We start from the raw sequence: 19,746 nt of genomic DNA, 5'->3' as shown, positions 1-19,746 counted from the left end.
CAGGAATTTATTCAGGGTCATGGCAATAATTCTCCTAATCTTTGTGAAATTCACTGTCGGATGTTAATATCCAGCAATGACCAGTGCTGGCAGACGAGACACTGGCCGACTCACATTTTCATGTGTCGTTCTGTATGTGAAACACCAGGGTGAAAGTTTATAGCTGGGTCAAGATTCGAAACCAGATGAGACGTATATATACTTTAACATTTTTCTACATCTCACTTAAATCAGCCTTATAATATAAAAACTTATGTTGTTCTTTTTATTTTTATTACCTCCTTCTTATGTTCTAAGATTTACATTCACTCATTACCTCTGTCACCGAAGGTGGAAGGAGGTTATGTTTTCACCCCTGTCTGTATGTCTGTTTGTTTGTGTGCAGGATATCTCAAATAGTGATGGATCCAATGAAATTTGGTGGGCAGGTAGGTGTGTGACAAATAAGAACTGATTTGATTTTGCTGAAGATCTGGATCCGGCGACTAGAATATTTTTAAGTGATTCTTCACCATTGAGAGATCGGGCCAAAAATTATATATACTGCAGCACGATAGCTCAAAAAGTTGTGGACATATTCGGACGAAACTTGGTAGAAAGGTTGGGTATGTGACAAGGATGAATAGATTTGATTTTGGTGAAGATCCGAATCTGGATCCGGATACGAGAATTTGTTTTTTTAATTTATAAAGTCATTCTTCACCATTGAGTGATGGGGCTAAAAACTAGATATGGCATGGTATTTCAAAATGTTCTTGGGCACAATATGTTCTGCTGGATCAGGAATTGCGTGGTGGACTAAGTGCTCTCCGAGTGCCCTTTTAGTTTCCTTATGCTTTCCCTTGTTTAATTTTTCACACTTCAATAATTTTATTTTTCGTTATTTTTTGGTGATAATTTATTATTATCCAAGGGCATTTAGTTGCAATACAGGTGGAATTCATCGGTGGCATATGGCAGCAAAATAACGTGAATTTTCCTTCTCATCCATCACTGGAAATTCATAAAAAAGGCTCTTATTCTTATGACTGTCCACAATAAATACTTGATCATCAAGTTCACGGAGTGACAGAAAACCAATCATTGACATGAACAGAAATGGTCATTTACTACTATTTTTCAACAAGAATTTTGACGAATCTTTCTCCTTAGAACAATAATTTTAACCATTTAACTGAAGTCTCCTGATATATATATATATATATATATATATATATATATATATATATATATATATATATATATATATATATATATATATATATATATATATATATATATATATATATATATATATATATATATATATACATACATACACACTTCCTTTGTTAGGTCATGGACGAACTGATCAACCAGAGATGTTGTTTTTTTTCATATTGTTTCCATGATTCTATTTGTTAGCAGCATTAACTTTATGATGATGTAAGGCAAGGTGGAGTGATAGCTGATGTACTGTCATATGTCTGTCTTTCTCAGGCTGTCTGCAGGACAGGCGATGCAGACACCCAGATATTTGTATTGATGGTAAGTTCAGAGATAATTTTCACTCCCATGAACAAAACCCAAAACGTTCTGTAAACTTTCCATTTTTGACATGTACGTGGGTTGGAGATAGCGTTTTCAATCGGGTGCATTCTCAGGCTAATATTTTCAGCAGTTTACTCAAGTGTATCCATGTATGTATGTAGTTATGGATATATGTAGGCATGTATGTGCCCAAGGAATACATACATGCATACATGCATACATACATACAGACAGACAAGTTGGTTCACCCGATCAAGATCGGGTTATTCAGCCTTTTGGAAAATTTCAAAAATATTGTTTGCTGCTGCAGCAAAATACAATTCAGGAGTGCAACATGGCATTGATGGGACAAATTTGTTCTTCATTCCTTGGGAAAGGTTATGCAGGAGCATGCGACCCCTCCCCTCCTTGCACTCAGTGTTGACCCATGGAGATTGTGGACACCACACAGAATATAAACACTTTAATGCATTTGATTCTATTCCTGGAAGAGAATCACCTTCTGACATTGATGCGCTCGATGCACCCAACATATGATTCTCGATCGGCCAAAGCATCGTTATGTCATGTTTTTTACATGAATTTGATGAAGAAATGAAAATTTTTATTGTGATGTTGACCTTCGATGTGTGAATATAATGTGGTGCAGCAATTTTCGGGGAAATTGGCCCAGGGGGTGGATATATATCCTGTATAAGCAACAACCAGACTCTAGACATATATATATATATATATATATATATATATATATATATATATATATATATATATATATATATATATATATACATACACATACACACACACTTGTGTATATATATCCATCCATTAGGACCATACTCTGTGCAGAGCGTTGGTGCCGCCGAAGCAGTCTCCTTGGCTATTGGGAACAATCCTGGACGGGTCGCCACTCCGACACAGTATACCAGCATGCTGGCACTCATTTTGCCGACCTCAGAAGGATAACAGGCAGAGTCAACCCCACCTGGTGTTAATTCAACAGCTGAGCGGGATTTGAACTCAGGACCCTAGGATGCCAAGCCCACTACCTTAACCATTAAGCCAACACCAGGCATATGTATATATATATATATATATATACATATATATATATATATATACATATACATATATACATATATATATATATATATACATATATATATATACATATATATATATATATATATATATATATATATATATATATATATATATACACACACACAAGCTGGTAGGCGGCGATGGGTCGCCGAGCATGGAAACTATAAGATATAGAGCAAAATGGATGTCATATCGCGGATGGGGAATCACCTTAAGATTATGCGTATCAAATCTCATCGAGTTCCATCGACTGATAACTACTCGGTATCCATTTGAATGAAAAGTACCGAAAATGCGGTTTGAAATTGGAAATCCCCAAAGTTTGAGGGGGTGCTGTGGGTGAACAAAGATCTAAATCGAAAATCCAGTTTGATCGTTTGTGCACAATGTATTCCAGACGATTAGTGTGAATTTTCATGACCATCCGACCATAATCCAAGGAGGAGTAGCATTTGGCGCGAAGGCACCTCCAGCTCTCGCATATTATCGATTTTTGCACTAATTGACCTTTAACCCCTGACCTAAGCGAAATCGGTCAAGATGTCCTGAGGCAAAGTTGTAGTACTCATTGAGTACCATGAACCTGCAAAGTTTCATTCGTATCGATGCACTCACCTGGTCGCTCGGGGGCCTTCAATTTTCGCGCATACCCTAATTGTAGGGGTTGCTGCGGGTAAAGTATTCCATATATCACAAAAACCGGAATATATTTGATAGAGCATCACCTGTCAATCATTTGTGCCAAATTTCATAACGCTACGTGGGATAATGGCTTTCGGAATTGATGTCGCGTGAACGGTACAGATTTTGAAGGTTTTTCGGTTGTTGCTGGGGAACCAAAGCGTCCCAAGCAACCATCACAATTTCCAAAGCACAAGGTCATAAGATGTACCTACCACCCGAGTTTGGTCAAAATCGGCCCACGTTTACTACCAATTATGCTGATGACAAACGAACAAACATCCAAACAGACAGAATTACTGACAATAAGGGTCACCTATTTCGGCAACCCAGCAGAATTACTGACAATAAGGGTCACCTATTTCAGCGACCCTATATATATATATATATATATATATATATATATATATATATATATATATATATATATATATATATATATATATATATATATATATATATATATATATATATATATATATATATATATATATACATATACATATATATATATATATATATATATATATATATATATATATATATATATATATATATACATATACATATGTTACGAGCGGGGTACCCGCCGTTGCTGGGCTATGCCAGGTCCCGCCACCCACACATTCCCCTCCCTCCTCACACCACTGCCCCTGCCTGCTCCCACCCTGCTCCCTCCGGACTCTCACCCCTTCCCCTCCCTCCTTCCACCAACCCCCCCTCCCTCCAAATTCCCACCCTTTTGCCTGCCTCCTCATACCCCCTCCCTCCTCCCATAAAGGAATTTTCACAGGTTTTTTTTATCCACGTTTGGAAAAACAAAACATGAAAATAAAAACCCGCTTTTGATTCCGCAAACCTCTAACTTGCCTCATCACCTCAAAAAACTTACCACGTGTCACGTCAAAATCTGCCCTGAGGGAGGAGTGCTCGCCAAGTGGCTTAAGCACTCAAGCAAGTCCATTCAAAACTGTTCATAAGGAACGGCTGGCCTGGAAACTGAACACACCCCTGGACATCATGACAGCATACAGTGCACACAAAATGCTGACAAAAGGAGGTTTCTGAATTAAAGACTTAAAATATTAATCGTGATTATTTTCGTTGTAATGAAAACATAACTTGTTCAGTTTTCAACATGTTGTTTTTGTTATTAAAATGCACATAAACTCAGAAGTGATGTTGAGTATACGCAAGTGTACGTTTTATACATAACTTTAAAGTGCACATGTACATAACTTCTTTAAAGTGTACATGTGCAAAATAAATATCTCTTGGGAATTTCCCCAGCGGCCTCCCATCTAATTATTTATGGACGGAGGCATTTCAAGACCAAGCCAATTTTAATATTTATTGATTTCACATAATATTTAAATTACATGTTCATCAGTTTGTTTATAAGCCTTGAAAAGTCTGGTGAGAACAAAAACTGTTTTTTTTTATTTATTTATTTATAATAGGCCACAATTTTCTTTCCTCTGCGTGATGAGAACGTACCTTCATTCGGCAGTGTATATTAGACCACTGCCGCGATCGCTGCGAACAAAATATGCATTTTTGTTCATTTGAATTGTGATTTGAACCAGAATAGGACTAGGTTCCTTGACTTTGCAAGAAGTCATGGACTTAGGGTGGCTGGTTCACAGCCATTCCACGTAACTGTTGCACTGGACCCAAAAATATAACTTGCACACAGGAAAAAAAATTTCTAAACCAATGAAATCATCAATACTTGAATTACCAGAATTCCAATTTTTGTCGAAAACGGACCACGTGGACAGACACTATAGCGCGTGAAAAAAACGCATTTTTTTCAACCAATTTGGTAACCCTTTCAAATGAAATTTTCTGCTGGTATTGCATCAGCCAGTGAGTCAGCCATTGTTTCAATGACGAAAGTAGGGGTCTGCACATAATACAAAATCAACCGGAAACGTCTCCGACTGTCCAGTACTGAACGAAGCAGATTTAATATTTCTCATTGGCGCTGTCACATCAGTCACAAATTCAGGTAAGGTTTTCATTCTGTGGTGAAACTGGATTTTTTGGAATTGATTTGTATATTTCGTAGGTGTATCAAGTGCCAGCTATTGTATGTATGGGTAGAGGTTTTACACCCGCTGCAATGAATGCCATTTTTGATTTTTTTTTTTTTGTATACCTTATCGAGGCTCGTATGAGAGCTAACACACAATGCACAGCAAGGGGGCACGAGACAAGAGGGGCGGGAGTGGGAGGGACAAAACAGTGGGGAACAGACGCATTAAGAGATCTGTGGAAGGGAGAGGGATGGGATGGGGAACATGAGGAAGAGAAGATGGACATTACAGGGACTTTCAGGAAGGAAAGCAGGGGAATTGAAGGAAGTGGGCTTGGGTGGATTATCGGGGGTAAAAAAGATCGAGGATTTGGATGGGGGATGATAAGAGGTGGTGGTGAACAGCTGTTTTGAAAGCCTGGAGGGAAGAATGGGAAAGAATAGAGTGAGGTAGTTTATTCCAAAGGCGGGAAAAAAGAGGAATGAAAGAGTGAAGGTGAGCAGTGATTTATGATTTTGGTAGTTTTACCAGAAAGGGGTTGTTGGCGGACCTTGTTTGAATGTTGTCACATGACTGACGTGACAAGTTTGCACTGATGTCTGAGGGGCTACGAAATAATGATGTGTCGAAATATGTATGACCATATTATAATAATACATATAGATATGGATATGTATACAAGTGTGTATAACATTTACATTAGATATTAACTTTGTGAACTCTCAGGTTTGCAATGGCTCCCAAGTCGCTGTTGGCAAAGAAACGGCAGCAGAAACGACGCATCAAACTGAAAGAACGATGAAACATACCGAGCGTATTAAGCAAAGGGGGCAGACTATGCCCAGAAATACAGACAAAAGCAGAGAGCGCTTTGCGAGGAATCTGAGGGGGCATTGAAATCAAAACGAGATAAAGATCGTGAACGACAACGACGCCATCGACAGCGACTCGCTGCAGCCACTGCTGAATAGGTGACAGCCACCGAAGTCACTGCTCAGTCAACTCCTCATCAGATACAGGACAGCCCAGTTGTTTATTCATCGAGCTGTCAGCTGAATCGAGCAACAAATCGGGTTAAAACGTTACTTCCTAAGAGTCCGAGAAAGAAAAAGGCACTAATCCGAAAGTTGGCCGATGATTTCAAAGTCTCCATGAAATGGCCCAATATGAAGAGCCGAATGAGTCGAATACCAAATGCCACTGTGACAAAAGTTGAGGCGTTTTATATTCGCGGTGATGTCAGCAGAATGTGTCCGGGAAAGAGAGACGTTGTCACGGTTCGCAAAAATGGGGAAAAAGAGAAACGACATATGAGTATGCATCACTCTGGGATCAGTTTCACAACCAGTTCGAATGGAGAAACACTCCTATTACTGCATCTATTATGATGATCCACCCACGTATTTCATCGGTAGAATGGTGAATGCATGTCATTGCAAGTCTGTAGCCGGTAAACATTATCGAATCAAGTTTCTCAAACAAACTTTTCAAGGGACTTTCACCTGGCCACGAACCGATGATCTAGAATGTGTTTCTCCACGCTGGATATTTGCCGGGGCCTGTGCAGATGGAAGGACACAACCCATTTACGGTGAAGAACTTTGACCGTATTCAATCTGAGTTTTCATGTTTTCGGTGCGAACAGTCCCTGAAACAGTGAAATAGCTTATACCTTCGAACTCAGCATTGACATGTTGACCAAAAATGCTCAAGTTTTGAAAAGCTGGATTACTGTACTATACTCAAACGGACGACTGCAGCTGTTTAGTATATCCACCATGATTCAATTTCAGTGTGTATACCAGAAGGTTGACAAAATATATACAAGTTTTAAGTTTTGCGTCGTAATATGCAGCACATTACTGATTTACCAATGTTCCGTGTTTCTAGCCTCTTCTTGATAACAGGCGGTTTTTGTGACGTGGCAGTACCCATTGCATTTAATTGTTGGAAAATAAATGATAAATAAATGGATAAACAAATTTTATTACCTAATACATTTTCTGAACGATAACATCCATGTATATATGTGTGTAAAACATTGAAATTAGAACCAATATCAACAAATTGTGGAGTAATAAGGAAAAAGGATGCACTGGTCATGTCAGTCACATTTTCTAAAGCCCCCCTTCTGCTAAATCGTGAACACTACAATTACAATCTAGAGACGTAAATAATGTTTGAACATAAAGGATAATCATATTACATCCCCAGGGTTCTCGCTTGCAGGGCCTCCTACGATTTTGAATTTCAAGTAAGGTACTCGAGGAATTGCCAATTGTAGCTGTCATGTCAGTCACGAGGTTCTATTGCCCACAACTCCATGAGAAAAGACACCTTGGGACTGTCAGTATTCCTGCACTTTTGGATCATGTAAGAGTGCAATTTGATGATATGACTGATCCTCTACTAAAAACCAGTTGGAGTATCTGAGCCTTTTGTTGTAGAAATGTCACGTCAGTCACGAATGGAATGGCTGTTATGGTTTCTGTTCATGGTTTCAGCTCTCACAGGCTCATCACTGGACTTGGTATCCCAATGCTGGTGGTATGGCAAAGGAGATTGACCATGTGCTTGTTGATGGTCATTGGAGGATGATGCAGAACTGCAGGGTCTTCAGGAGTGCTCAGTTCCTCAATACTGACCACAGGCTTGTTGAAGCAACTCCAAAGTTGCAGCTTAAATCCGGGAGAATGTTGCCATCCCAGTCGAGGCTGAATGTTGGCAAGCTCAAGGATGAGAGGGTAGCCGAGGAGTTTGCGAACAGGCTGAGTGGGGATTTTGGGGGTCAGGGTGCTTTGGGAAAACCTGAAGGGTTGTGGAGCGCCTTCAATACCATCCTTGATGTTGCCGGTGGATGTCTTGGAACTCACCGGGGGGGGCGAACAAGAATTTTGTCTCGAGGGTCACTTGATTCTATTGATCAGAGTCATAGGGCCAGGCTTAATGGCAGAGCTGAGCTGTTTAGGGAGTTGAGGCATAAAGCTGGATGTGAACTGAAGGAGGACAAGGAGGCCTACACTACTGGTCAAAAGTTTTAGAACACCCCCATTTTTCAGTTTTCTGAAGTTTAAGCAGTTCAAGTCCAGTGAATAACCTGAAATGGTACAAAGCGAAGCGGTAAACTACCAGAGGTTAAAAAAAAGTTGAGGTTACCAAAAACTGAAAAATAATGTAAATTTCAGAGTTGTTAAAAAAGGCCATTTTCAGGGAACAAGTAAAGGGTTAGCAAATGCAGCTGTTCTGCAGCAATGGAAGTAAATTAAGTCTTGAAAGTTGATACAAACAATTGCTCCAGGTGTCCCAACTTTTGTTGATTAGTTACAAACCCTTTGTCTGTATAAAAGCAGTGTTGAAACAGACTGTGTTGTACTGCATGAAGTAGTATATTGCTATTATAATGGTGAGAAAAAGACAATTAACAAAGGAAGACAGATAGAACATTATAACCCTTAAAAATGTTGGTCTTTCCTTTTAGAGAAATTGCAAAGTAAGCCAAGGTGTCAGTGAGTATAGTTTCCTACACCATCAAAAGGCACTTAGAAACTGGAGTAAACTCTGACAGGAAGAGGTCTGCCAGACCCAAAGCCACAACAAAATCAGAAGACAAGTTTCTGAGAGTCAACAGCTTGCGTGATGGGCGGCTCACAGGACAGCAGCTTCAAGCACAGCTTAACACTGGTCGAAGTAAGGAACTCTCCGTTTCAACTGTGAAGAGAAGACTTCGAGCTGCAGGTTTGACAGGTCAAGTGGCAGTAAGAAAGCCATTGCTAAAGGCCCTGTCACACCTTGACGATTTAGCCAACGTATGCCTGACGTATGCAAAATTGGGCTGAAATGCCGGCACACGTCGAATACGTTATGGGTAAGTTTGTATACGTTAAGAGCATGCTGAAAAACACTGCCATATGTCGTTGTACGCTGGCTTTCATTGTTGTACTTTGCGGTTGTCCTCAAATTTTAGCATGCCTGAAATTTTGCGACGTATGCCAGCGTATGACTCGCACGTTCCGCTACGCTGGCCATAAGTTTGGGCACGTTATGCGATCGTTGACGCATGTCGACACACGTTACTTGTAAGTTACTCATAAGTCGAAACACGTTGAGGTAATGATTAGCGTACCCGAAACTTATTTATAACCTATGAGTAAAGTGTTGTAGGCACGTTACACAATCGTTACACACACGTTGAGGCACGTTATGCGATCGTTGACACACGTCGAGGCACGTTACTTGTAAGTTACTCATAAGTCGAAACTCGTCGAGGTAATGATTAGCGTACCCAAATCTTATTTCTAACCTATGAGTAACGTGCTTTGAACCTATGTGTAACGTACCTCCAACGCATATTGACATATGTAGACGTATTTGATTGACGTCTTCCGGACGACCACAGAACTTACTGAACGTGTTTCTAATTTACAGCTACTGTTTTATGGCGTATTGGCAGCGTTAAAAAAAACAACAACAATAACTTCCGATATTTCGTCACGTGCCGTTACGTCACGTCCGATTGCCTCTTCAGTTTGCTCATGTCTTATTCTTAGTTCCTCCTCTGTAAATATTTTCTGTTTGAGGATATTGTCACGTCGACGTCGAAACTTAAAAGCAAATGTCCGAATATATTTTAAAATTCGTGAGACTAAAAAAAAAACAAAAAAAAAAAACCAGATATTTTGTCACGTGCCTTCACGGAGCCAAGGAGAAAAAAAGAAAATGTGCCTTGACGGAGAAAATAAGTTTCGGGTATGCTTAACATTACCTCTACCTGTTTTGACTTATGAGTAACTTACAAGGAACTTGTGTCGACGTGTGTCAACGATCGCAGAACATGCCTACAACTTATTCCCAGCGTAGCGGAACGTGTGAGCCATACGGCGAGTACGTCGTAAAATTTTCAGCATGCTTGAAATTTCACGGCGTACTAAACGTACCACGAAATATGACAGCGTACTTCATCGTTTTTCAGCGTGCTCTTAATGTATACACAACTTACCCATACCGTATTCGACGTGTGCCAGCGTTTTAGACACATTTTTCATACGTCGGCATACGCTGGCTAAATCATCAAGGTGTGACTGCGTGGTTGATACTTCCAATTCTCAGGCAGTTATGATTTAAATCAGCGTGCGGCAGGTTTTTAACAGGTTATGCCACGAGTTCGTCAGCGATACGTGCAGCGTGCTATGCCTAAGTTAAACTATCGTTGGACATAGGTTGTGAACGCCGACAACAGGCTAAGCATTCGTTGGTATAAGTTATCTATGAGACAACGAAACGTTCTGTGCCCGTTACTAATATGTTATGCATACGACCAACACGTTATGAATACGACCAAAACTTTAAAAAAAACATCAAAATTTCAGCATACACCAACGTTTTACATACATTTCTATACGTTGCCATTGCTGGCTAAATCGTCAAGGTGTGACAGCGCCTTAAGATAGCAAAATAAGAAAAAGAGGCTTGCCAAGGCCATGAAGCACCGCCAGTGGACTACTGAAAACTGGAAGAAGGTCTTATGGACGGATGAATCAAATTTGTAATACACTCTGGTCTATGCCTTGTTGGTCAGGGTTCATCCTTCAGCAAGATAACAACCCAAAACATACCTCCAAGCAATGTCAGAACTACCTTTGAAGAAAAGACCAAGACAGTAGGCTTCAAATCATGGAATGGCCAGCACAGTCTCCTGACTTAAACCCCATCGAGGTGGTTTGGGATGAATTGGACAGAAGGGTGAAAGCAAAGCAACCTACAAGTGCAACACTTTTGTGGGAACTTCTGCAACAGTGTTGGGAAGAACTTTCTGAACAATATTTGATTGTTTTCAGATCGTTGAAACAATATTTGAACAACTTTCTGAACAAACGACAGCTTTGGAGTTGAATGTCAGGGTTGTTACTATCCCTATTGCTGACCATTCAATCAACTGTGGTCCACCTTCATTTGTGGAAACGCAGGCTATGGTGAACCGGTTGAAATGGGGTAAAGTTCCTGGGATCTGTGGCATCCATGATGAACTTCTCAAGACTGGTGGAAATGCTGCACTCGTGTCGTTGCATGCAGTTTTGTGCTCTGCCTGGAACACAGGCATCATCCCAACTGACTGGAAGAGGGGCCTTGTTGTCCCTCTCTGGAAAGGGAAGGGTGATTGTCAGGACGGCAACAACTACCAAGGGGTGACGCAACTCTCACTGCTGGGCAAGGACTTTTCTCGGATAATTCTTGATGGGTTTCGCCACCATCTGCTTGAGCACCAGTGCCAAGAGCAGTCAGGCTTTACACCAAAGAGGTCAATGATTGACCGTATCCTTGCTCTTTCCCGGTCCTCCCCGAATGCAAATGAGAGTTTCAGCAGGGGTTGCTTGCAGCCTATGTTGATCTCTGCAAAGTATACGATGCAGTGAATCAGGATTCCCTCTGGAGGATTCTTGGTCTTCGTGGGGTGCCAGCAAAACTGATCTATTTGATGTCTGGACTCTACTCTGGTACTGAGAGTGCTATGAGATGTGGTGATACCATCTTTGACTTATTTCCAGTTGTTACTCGAGTTCATCAGGGTTGTGTACTGGTCCACACTCTTTTCAACACTTCTATGGACTGGATTCTGGGGAGGATGTCAGAGAGATCAAGCTGCGGTGCATTGTTTGGGAATGACGAGATCTTTGACCTTGATTTCACAGACTATGAAGTCATCTTTGTGGAGACTTTGGATATTCTTTTGGGTCCCTCTAGGTGCTGAATAAGGAGTCAGAACTGCTGGGATTATGGGTTTCCTGGGTCAAAAATAATGTCCAGGCTTTCATTGACAGATTGGATGCTGCTATCCTTTCTGTACCCGTTTGTGGTGAGGGTGCTTAGGTCACGGATAAATTCACTTACCTTGGCAATGATATTCATGTCTCTGCTCGCTGTGAGCCAGAGATCAAGACACATCTGGGTCAGGCCTGGGGAGTGATGGGTTCACTGGATCATGGTGTGTGGCACTGTCAGTACCTGTGCAGGAGGACGAAAGTCCGAGTCTTCAGGTCCTTTGTGCTTCCAGTCTTGCTCTACGAATGTGAGACTTGGACTCTGATCAGGGATCTGAGATGGAGACGAATTGGTATCAGGTCTATTTGGAGAATCATTGGCTCTCGCTGGTTGTATCTTGTGTCCAACAAGCGGTTGCTGAGAGAGACTCAATATTGATTTCTTTCCTGCATAGTCCATGAGCATCAGCTGCAACTTAATGGACATGTTGCTCATTTTCCTAACGCTGATCCTGCCCACCAGATTCTCTAAGTGAGGAAGCCTCATGAGTGGAGTCGGTCAATTGGCTGACCACGTGCCTCCTGGTTGCAGCAAGTTGATCAGCATCTCAAGGAGATGGGAATGGGCCAGGTATCTGCCTGGGGGATGGCCAGATGGAGGCCCCTCGATTACCGGCGGAAAGTGGACACAGCAATGCGCTGCTCTTGCGCATGCTCCCATTCCTGACCTGACCTGAGCAGTTATAAAAATGTTCCTTTGTTTCCTCAAAATGGTACCTCTAATGATAAAAGATGTGTTCTTAAGTCTTTTTAAATGTACATCAGTGGCAGCTATGAACCCTCAGAGCTATGCAGAGCGAAAAGATGGCAGTGATTTCTCGGTGGCTGGAGGGAATAACCAATTAGTTCTCACCTCATCAATTACCAAAGGTGATTTGGATTATAGATACATTGATTCCTTCCATGCTCTTCCAGCTGAAGAAAGATGCATAAAGCATCAAGATAAAGTTGCGCAATGTAAGCCCTTTGCTGTTGTCAAACTCCACCCGAGTTCCTCTACAGCTGCAAAACATGCGCAAGTAGTACATACATAAGAATCCCAATGCATAACCCCTCAGCTGCCGGACAAGTTCCATCACTTTTTTGGCAAGTCAGCAGAGGCAGTGTGGACAGAAATCCACAACACTGATGCTCCTAAGCATGTACCATGTGCAATATCAATAGCTAAACATATAAATGAAAATAAGACCTTGTGACTGGAGGGTAAACGTCTCTCACCTGTGACTAGAGGGAATAACCAATCAGCTCTCATCTAATCAATCACCCTTGGTGGCTGGGATTATTTTTGCAAGAACATGAGAATCCCCCTTTTTTGTTTATAATCCTAGCCACTTGAGTAATTGATTAGCGAGAGTGAATTGATTAGGGATTTGTAATCCTTTTTTAAAAAATGCTGTCTTTAAAATAGACTCGAGTATGCCCTGCTGACGCCATCCAGGTCAGAGGCAAAGCGGTGCACATGCACACACCACATTTAATGCTTTGTTGCATTTGTCGGGTCGGAAGGGCTTTGTTTTGGATTATTATTATGCACAACTGCAATCCCACCTCCTGGTTGATGGGCAGTGATGCAGAGGCTGTGCTCGTATGGCAGACGGCCATTGTTGCTCACAGCGCAGCTTCGGCGGTTATTGGACGCAATCTTCAGAAATAAAGCCGGAAATGCAACTCCAGTGAATTTCCCAGTAATTTCCATGGAAATTGCTTTTGGGACATCTAATCGGTTTGTAATTGGCTGTGAAATGCATGTGATTTTTCTTCCTTAGGCCAAGGTCACATTTGCCACGGCGGCCGTGGGGTCTCCAAAATCTATGGCCACTAGCAATTATATGGCGGCCGCAGTATTTCCATGGTCACACAATGTAGCAGTCACATATGTTTTTATATTTCGGGGAGCTGCACGGCGTATTTATAAATTGTGGAGACCGAAAACGTGGGGTTGCCGTACGGTCTTTGATTTGATGTCGCACGGTGACCTGAGGGCGTTCCTGCGGCGGCCATAGAATTTTCAAGGCAGACGCAAGGCGACCGCAGGGGGACCGCAGCGGGGGGGGGGGGGGCTAAGGCGAATGTGCGGCCAGACGGACGGTAACGAATGGGTTAATTTTTTTTTTTACCAGTTTTTTTTTTTTCGGCTTGTCAAATTGCTACGGCGAATGTAGAAATGAAAAAAGTTATAACTCCGCGTTATAATTCCACGGCGACCTTACGGCCTGTAAGATATAGCCATACGGCGTAGGGCCACCCTGAGGCCACCTCAGAAACTCTGCGGCCACCACACGTTTCTGTCAATTCAGAGGGCATACGGCCGCCGTATCCTCGCCGTAGAGCAAATGTGACTTAGGCCTAAGTGACATGTTCATACCATTTATTAAGTGGACATAAATGAAAATATTGTGACGTTCACTGGACTTGAACAGTCCCGCTAACGTAGAATGAGCCGAAACGATGGAGGCGGTTTATCCTCCACAACCCAAAGATGGCGGTTCTAATCGCTCTACCGCAAACGGGACGAGGAAGGTGGCACGAGTCGCTTTTCACTGAGTTGATAACGTTTATTCCTCTAACCAGAAATAACAAGACTCGGCAAGAGGAGGGATCCGGGGCGATTCGACGGGATGGTGGTGTGGGTTCGGGCGTGGGGAAAACACAGACAATTCCAATGAATATACAAATCTCAAACCCTCTAAGGCGCCAGGTACACACACACACACACACACACACACACACACACACACACACACACACACACACACACACACACACACACACACACACACACACACACACACAATGTAGCTGGTCCTGGTGGTCAGGCTGGTCCGTGGTGCACACGCAACAGTCCCTGGATTGGCGCCGGACGAGCTGGCGTTGCGCTCGTCAGGGGCAGGAGACACCGTGATACTGTCGACCTCCTGGTGTCGGCCCAAGTCCGCTCACAGCCGCCAGGGAACCAGTTCTGGCGCCAAGTTGCGAGCAGGAGAGGGAGGCAGGTCCGCCCGCTGTTCGACCCCGTACTCCGAGCCAGCAGAACCCCAGAGCCAACCAAGGTGAGGCACGAGGCTCAGGAAGGCCTCGAGACACGATGAAAACCAGGCTCGAATCGGCGCAACAACACAGCACGCTCCCAGCACAACAACCTCCACCAGAACAGTTTTTCTGTCCCGATCTTCTTCCTCTTCCTTTTCGACCCCGAACAGAACCTTTTTATCCTCCCGTCCTCGTCACTTCCAATCCAGCCGTTTTATTGGCCCTGCGCCGTCGCCTTCCGCCAATCGTGATCACGGGGCGGAGCCATCCGCAGCACTGTCCTGTGACGTCACAGCAAGCCTCCAGGGACTACTAAAAGGGGTTTACGCAGACACACTTACCCTATCCCGTGTCCCTATCTAATTACGTGACAATTATCATTTCCCCCTTGAAGAAATTGACATTTACTAGACAACTTATCACCACTGAATTGCTACTTATTACATCGAGATTCCTGGTACACTCAAACAGCATGGCATACCTAATTAAGCATCCTAATACCCTTTGAATGCATACCCCCCCTCAAACGTAACAATATTATGGAATTGGTCAAGTTATGAGCTCAAGCATTTTTCTGTGCACAAGAAATATATTTGGGCTCCAATATCTTCAACAGTGTGGCACAAAATAAACACTTCTGCTACTTTTGTACAAACAAGTTGTTACATGCGTTCTGTGATGTCATAGTGTACAGTTGTTCACGGATGCAATTTGGAGTGCTATTGAATTCTGAATTCCGCTTGATGGTTGCATCATCACTGAGGCACAGCCATACCTCTGATTATTGAGGCACAGCCATGTTTCTGATTATTATCTATACTGTGGCACAGCCATGCCCTGCACATTCCAATAGGAATTTATCATTTCATCAGCGTACCAGCGATAACTCACCTACTCTTGACTAAAGCCAACATGGGATCTTTAACATCCACAAGTTAATGCTGGTAGACGGGATGCCCAGCTTAATGTCCATCTGAGGGAGGGCATACACATTGATGGCCCACCTTGCATGCGAAACACTTTGGTGACAGTTTCTAGCTGGGCCAAGATTCAAATCAAGGCCAGTTATCTTCGGGGGTTATACCTCTACGCTATTTATCTTTAGAGGTTATACCTCTATGCTATTCTTCCAGCTCATCATGTACAGTTGGAACTACAGTATGTTCTGTCAATAGAGCTCAATATAAAATTATATATATATATATATATATATATATATATATATATATATATATATATATATATATATATATATATATATATATATATATATATCACCTGCAGAGTATTATCTTTGAAAGCCATGCAATAAATGCAACTCGAAGACGTTAGAAACGATGCTTAGCTACAAACCTGCTCAACTCCACTGAACTTTGAGGCTTCCCTTTTGCTTTTTCAGGTTTGCTTTATACGAGTACTAACAGTATGCTTGGATATTGCACACAAGTGCCAGCCCATGGTGTGGCATCAGTGAATGTGCAATGGTGTCTGATTTCGAGCAAATGCGAAACTTGATGGTGATGGAAGAATTATATGTCGGAGTAGTGAGGCATCAGCGAATTTCATTCATTATCTGTAATGAAATCTCATTGTTGTAACTTCAAAGAGCATATTTAATCAGATAGCAGATGGCAAGAAGTGAACGAATGTGCATTAAGAGGTGCAGGTGCGTGGTGAGAATATTAACCCATTCATCAATGATGTGATAACATGTTGCATGGTGTTTGAAAGAAAGAAAGACTATTAGATAAAAGTTCCCCTCCTGCTGCCATTTTTATCTTCTTGGGTTTTTGCACATCTGTTAGCTTGCTCAGACAAAATAAATCAGTCATGAGTTCTGAGATTGGGCTGTAATGAATGTTTGATGGGTCAAATGACCTTTTATTGCACCCGAAATTCCTTGTAAATTAATAACCGACATCTTATTTTGTCGAGTAAGCTCAGCGAACTGTAATTTTACACTTATTCCAGAGTATTTGGTCATGGGTGACACGAGGAAGCAAACAGTTGATTTGATTAAGGAGGAAAGAACAGAGGAAGAACTGTACAGTAATATGGGCAATTTATGAACTTTCTGAGTTTTTTGTATATCGTGTCGAGGCTTCTTGAGGAACGAGAACACATAACAGAACGGAAAGTATAGTAGAAAGTGAGGAGGGAGGGAAACTCACTCACAGCAGGGTTCCATCCATTCCATCCATTGGGACCATAATCTGTGCAGAGCAATGGTGCTGCCAAAGCAGTCTCCTTGGCTATCGGGCACAATCCTGGACAGGTCGCCACTCTGACACGGGAAACCAGCATGCTGGTACTCATTTTGCCGACCTCGGAAGGATGACAGGCAGAGTGAACCCCACCTGGTATTAATTCAACAGCCAAGTAGGATTTGAACTCAGGATCCTAAGATCCCAAGCCCACCACTCAACCATTAAGTCAACACCAGGCATAACAGCAGGGTTGAGGGCCAAAATAGAGGAAGACGTGGACAAATAAGGGATGTGGGGAAGAATGAGAGCAAGAGGAGGACACAGAGGACACAGGAGGACACAGGAGGACACAAGTGCACAAGATGGATATCAGCCGGAAACTCAATCAGAGAAGTGGAAGAAAAAAAAAACGGAGACTTGGAAAGAGGTGGACTTGGGGAGGGTTAATGGGGTAGAAAAGATCATGGTTGTCGATGGGGTGAGATATGTCGTTCACCACCTGAGATAGTGGTGAACAGCTGTTTTGAAGCCCTGGAAGGAAGAATGAGATTGAAGAGACTGAGGAAGTTGGTTCCATTGGTGGAAAATAACAAGAGTTGCAACCTTTCCTGGGATAGATGGGTATTAGTTGAAAGTCTTATTAATCTGCAGTCATGCCCACCATTCACCTGACCCCAATTTATGTAATGATCTCTTACAAAGATGTACTTTCAGGCATTTTCTTCTCCCGTCAAATAATTTATCCAGGTCCATATTACCCTGGCCTACTCTATAAAAGCTAATCTTCCATTTGGCCCTTTCATGGACTCTCACATGGTGTGGCCTTGAGAGTTACAGATCACAATCACAAAAGGTCCTTTGTATTCCCACATATGCAACACCTGGCTGATGATTTCATAATCTCTGTGGGGAGAGCTCTGCTGCTGATACCGATCCTCCACCCCATCCCCACCCCTTTTTCCTCCCAGTACATTGGAGCAAGGAATTTGTAGCCTTTTTTAAAACCCATTCCCACGTGAATATGGAAGTCTTCTGGGTCTTTACCACTTTAGGTCAGCTTTCCTATTGCTTTATTTATCACTAACTTGCAGCTCAAGAGTATTAAGAAACACTATTTAAGCTCTTAAAAGGTTTACACAACTCTACAAGAGACATGACTGCAACTTGATGGTTTCTCAATATTGCACCTTTAAAATGACCTTTTCCTTTTTCTACAAGACTAATAGAATTTGGTATCAAATTGAGTTTTGTGCTTCTTTATCTTAGAGGTGATTCATTGCCTATGTTTATCTGAAAGGTCAATATTGGCGATTTGTGGTGGGGGACGGGGATCGTGGAATTTATGACCGTGTTTCATGCAAAGTCAAGATGTTTCTAAAATGATCTGATTGTTATACTTAGAAATCAGTGGTGAACATGATTGGCCAGTCTTTACATATGCACGTGATTGGCACTTGTCGGATTGAATATGATCTTGCTGACGTTGCTTAAAAAAAAAAAAAGTGCAGTGAACCATACTTTGCTTTTTCGGGGCTAAACAAGTTATTATTTTTTTTGTATACAGAGTCAAGGCTCGTGGAAGAGCGAGAACGCTGAAGAGATCAGAATGCAACATAACAAAAGGAACTGTAGAAAGAGGGTGGGACACCAACAGCAGAGTTGAAGGACTTGGACAAAGAAGTGATGTGGGGAAGAATGAACGGTATTGGAGGATACACGGGATGGATAACATGGATACAGCCGCAAACTCTCAGGAAGGAAAAACTGGGTCCAGAACACTGCCTTGGGGGCACTTCAGTCATAACAGGGAGAAGAGATGAAAGGAATCTGTTGAGAGCAACATGTTGGTTTTTCAGAGTAGAGGAAGTCAGTAATCCAAGAGTGGAGTTGGCCTTGGATGTCGTAGGCACAGAGTTTAAAGAGCAAGATGGGATGGCAGACTGTATTGAAACCTCGAGATATGTCTAGAGAGAGAGAGAGAGCCCTGGTCTCATGTCTGACATTGTGGGTCTCCATCCATTGGTGGGAAAGTAGGAGGAGCATGTCCAAGGTAGAGTGACTGGTTCTGAATCCGAATTTGTGATCTGAGATGAGGCCATCAGAGAAAATCATTGGCTCACTATCAAACTCCTGGGTCTCACTATCAGCCGTGATCTTTCTTGTACAAACCACATTTCACAATTGGCCTCCAAAGCCAACTGCTGACTCGGTATCCTCCAGCATACCTTCCTTGCCATGCCTGAACTCCAATCCACATATAAGGCCTTCACCTGCAGCTTGATGGAGTACTGCTTTCCCCTTTGAGCTGGATCACCTGCCTCACATATTGCTCAACTTGAT

General features: G+C 42.3%; 1 protein-coding gene across 1 annotated transcript in view; it reads left to right on the top strand.

The window, feature by feature from the left end:
- LOC147030183 (receptor-type tyrosine-protein phosphatase N2-like) overlaps positions 1–19,746 on the top strand; it is a 345,865-nt gene that overhangs the window by 132,647 nt on the left and 193,472 nt on the right. The window contains exons 3-4 of the mRNA XM_085872166.1: positions 386–428; positions 1,480–1,527. Of these exons, the coding sequence (XP_085728292.1) occupies positions 386–428; positions 1,480–1,527 (91 nt within the window). The remainder of the gene's footprint in view (positions 1–385; positions 429–1,479; positions 1,528–19,746) is intronic.

The sequence above is a fragment of the Eptatretus burgeri genome, chromosome 3, assembly GCF_056783735.1.
Source record: "Eptatretus burgeri isolate ZD-2024b chromosome 3, Ebu_testis_v1, whole genome shotgun sequence".
Classification (NCBI taxonomy): Eukaryota; Metazoa; Chordata; class Myxini; order Myxiniformes; family Myxinidae; genus Eptatretus; species Eptatretus burgeri.
Note: the sequence above shows the minus strand (reverse complement) of the source record. Positions and strands in the feature narration are given on the sequence as shown.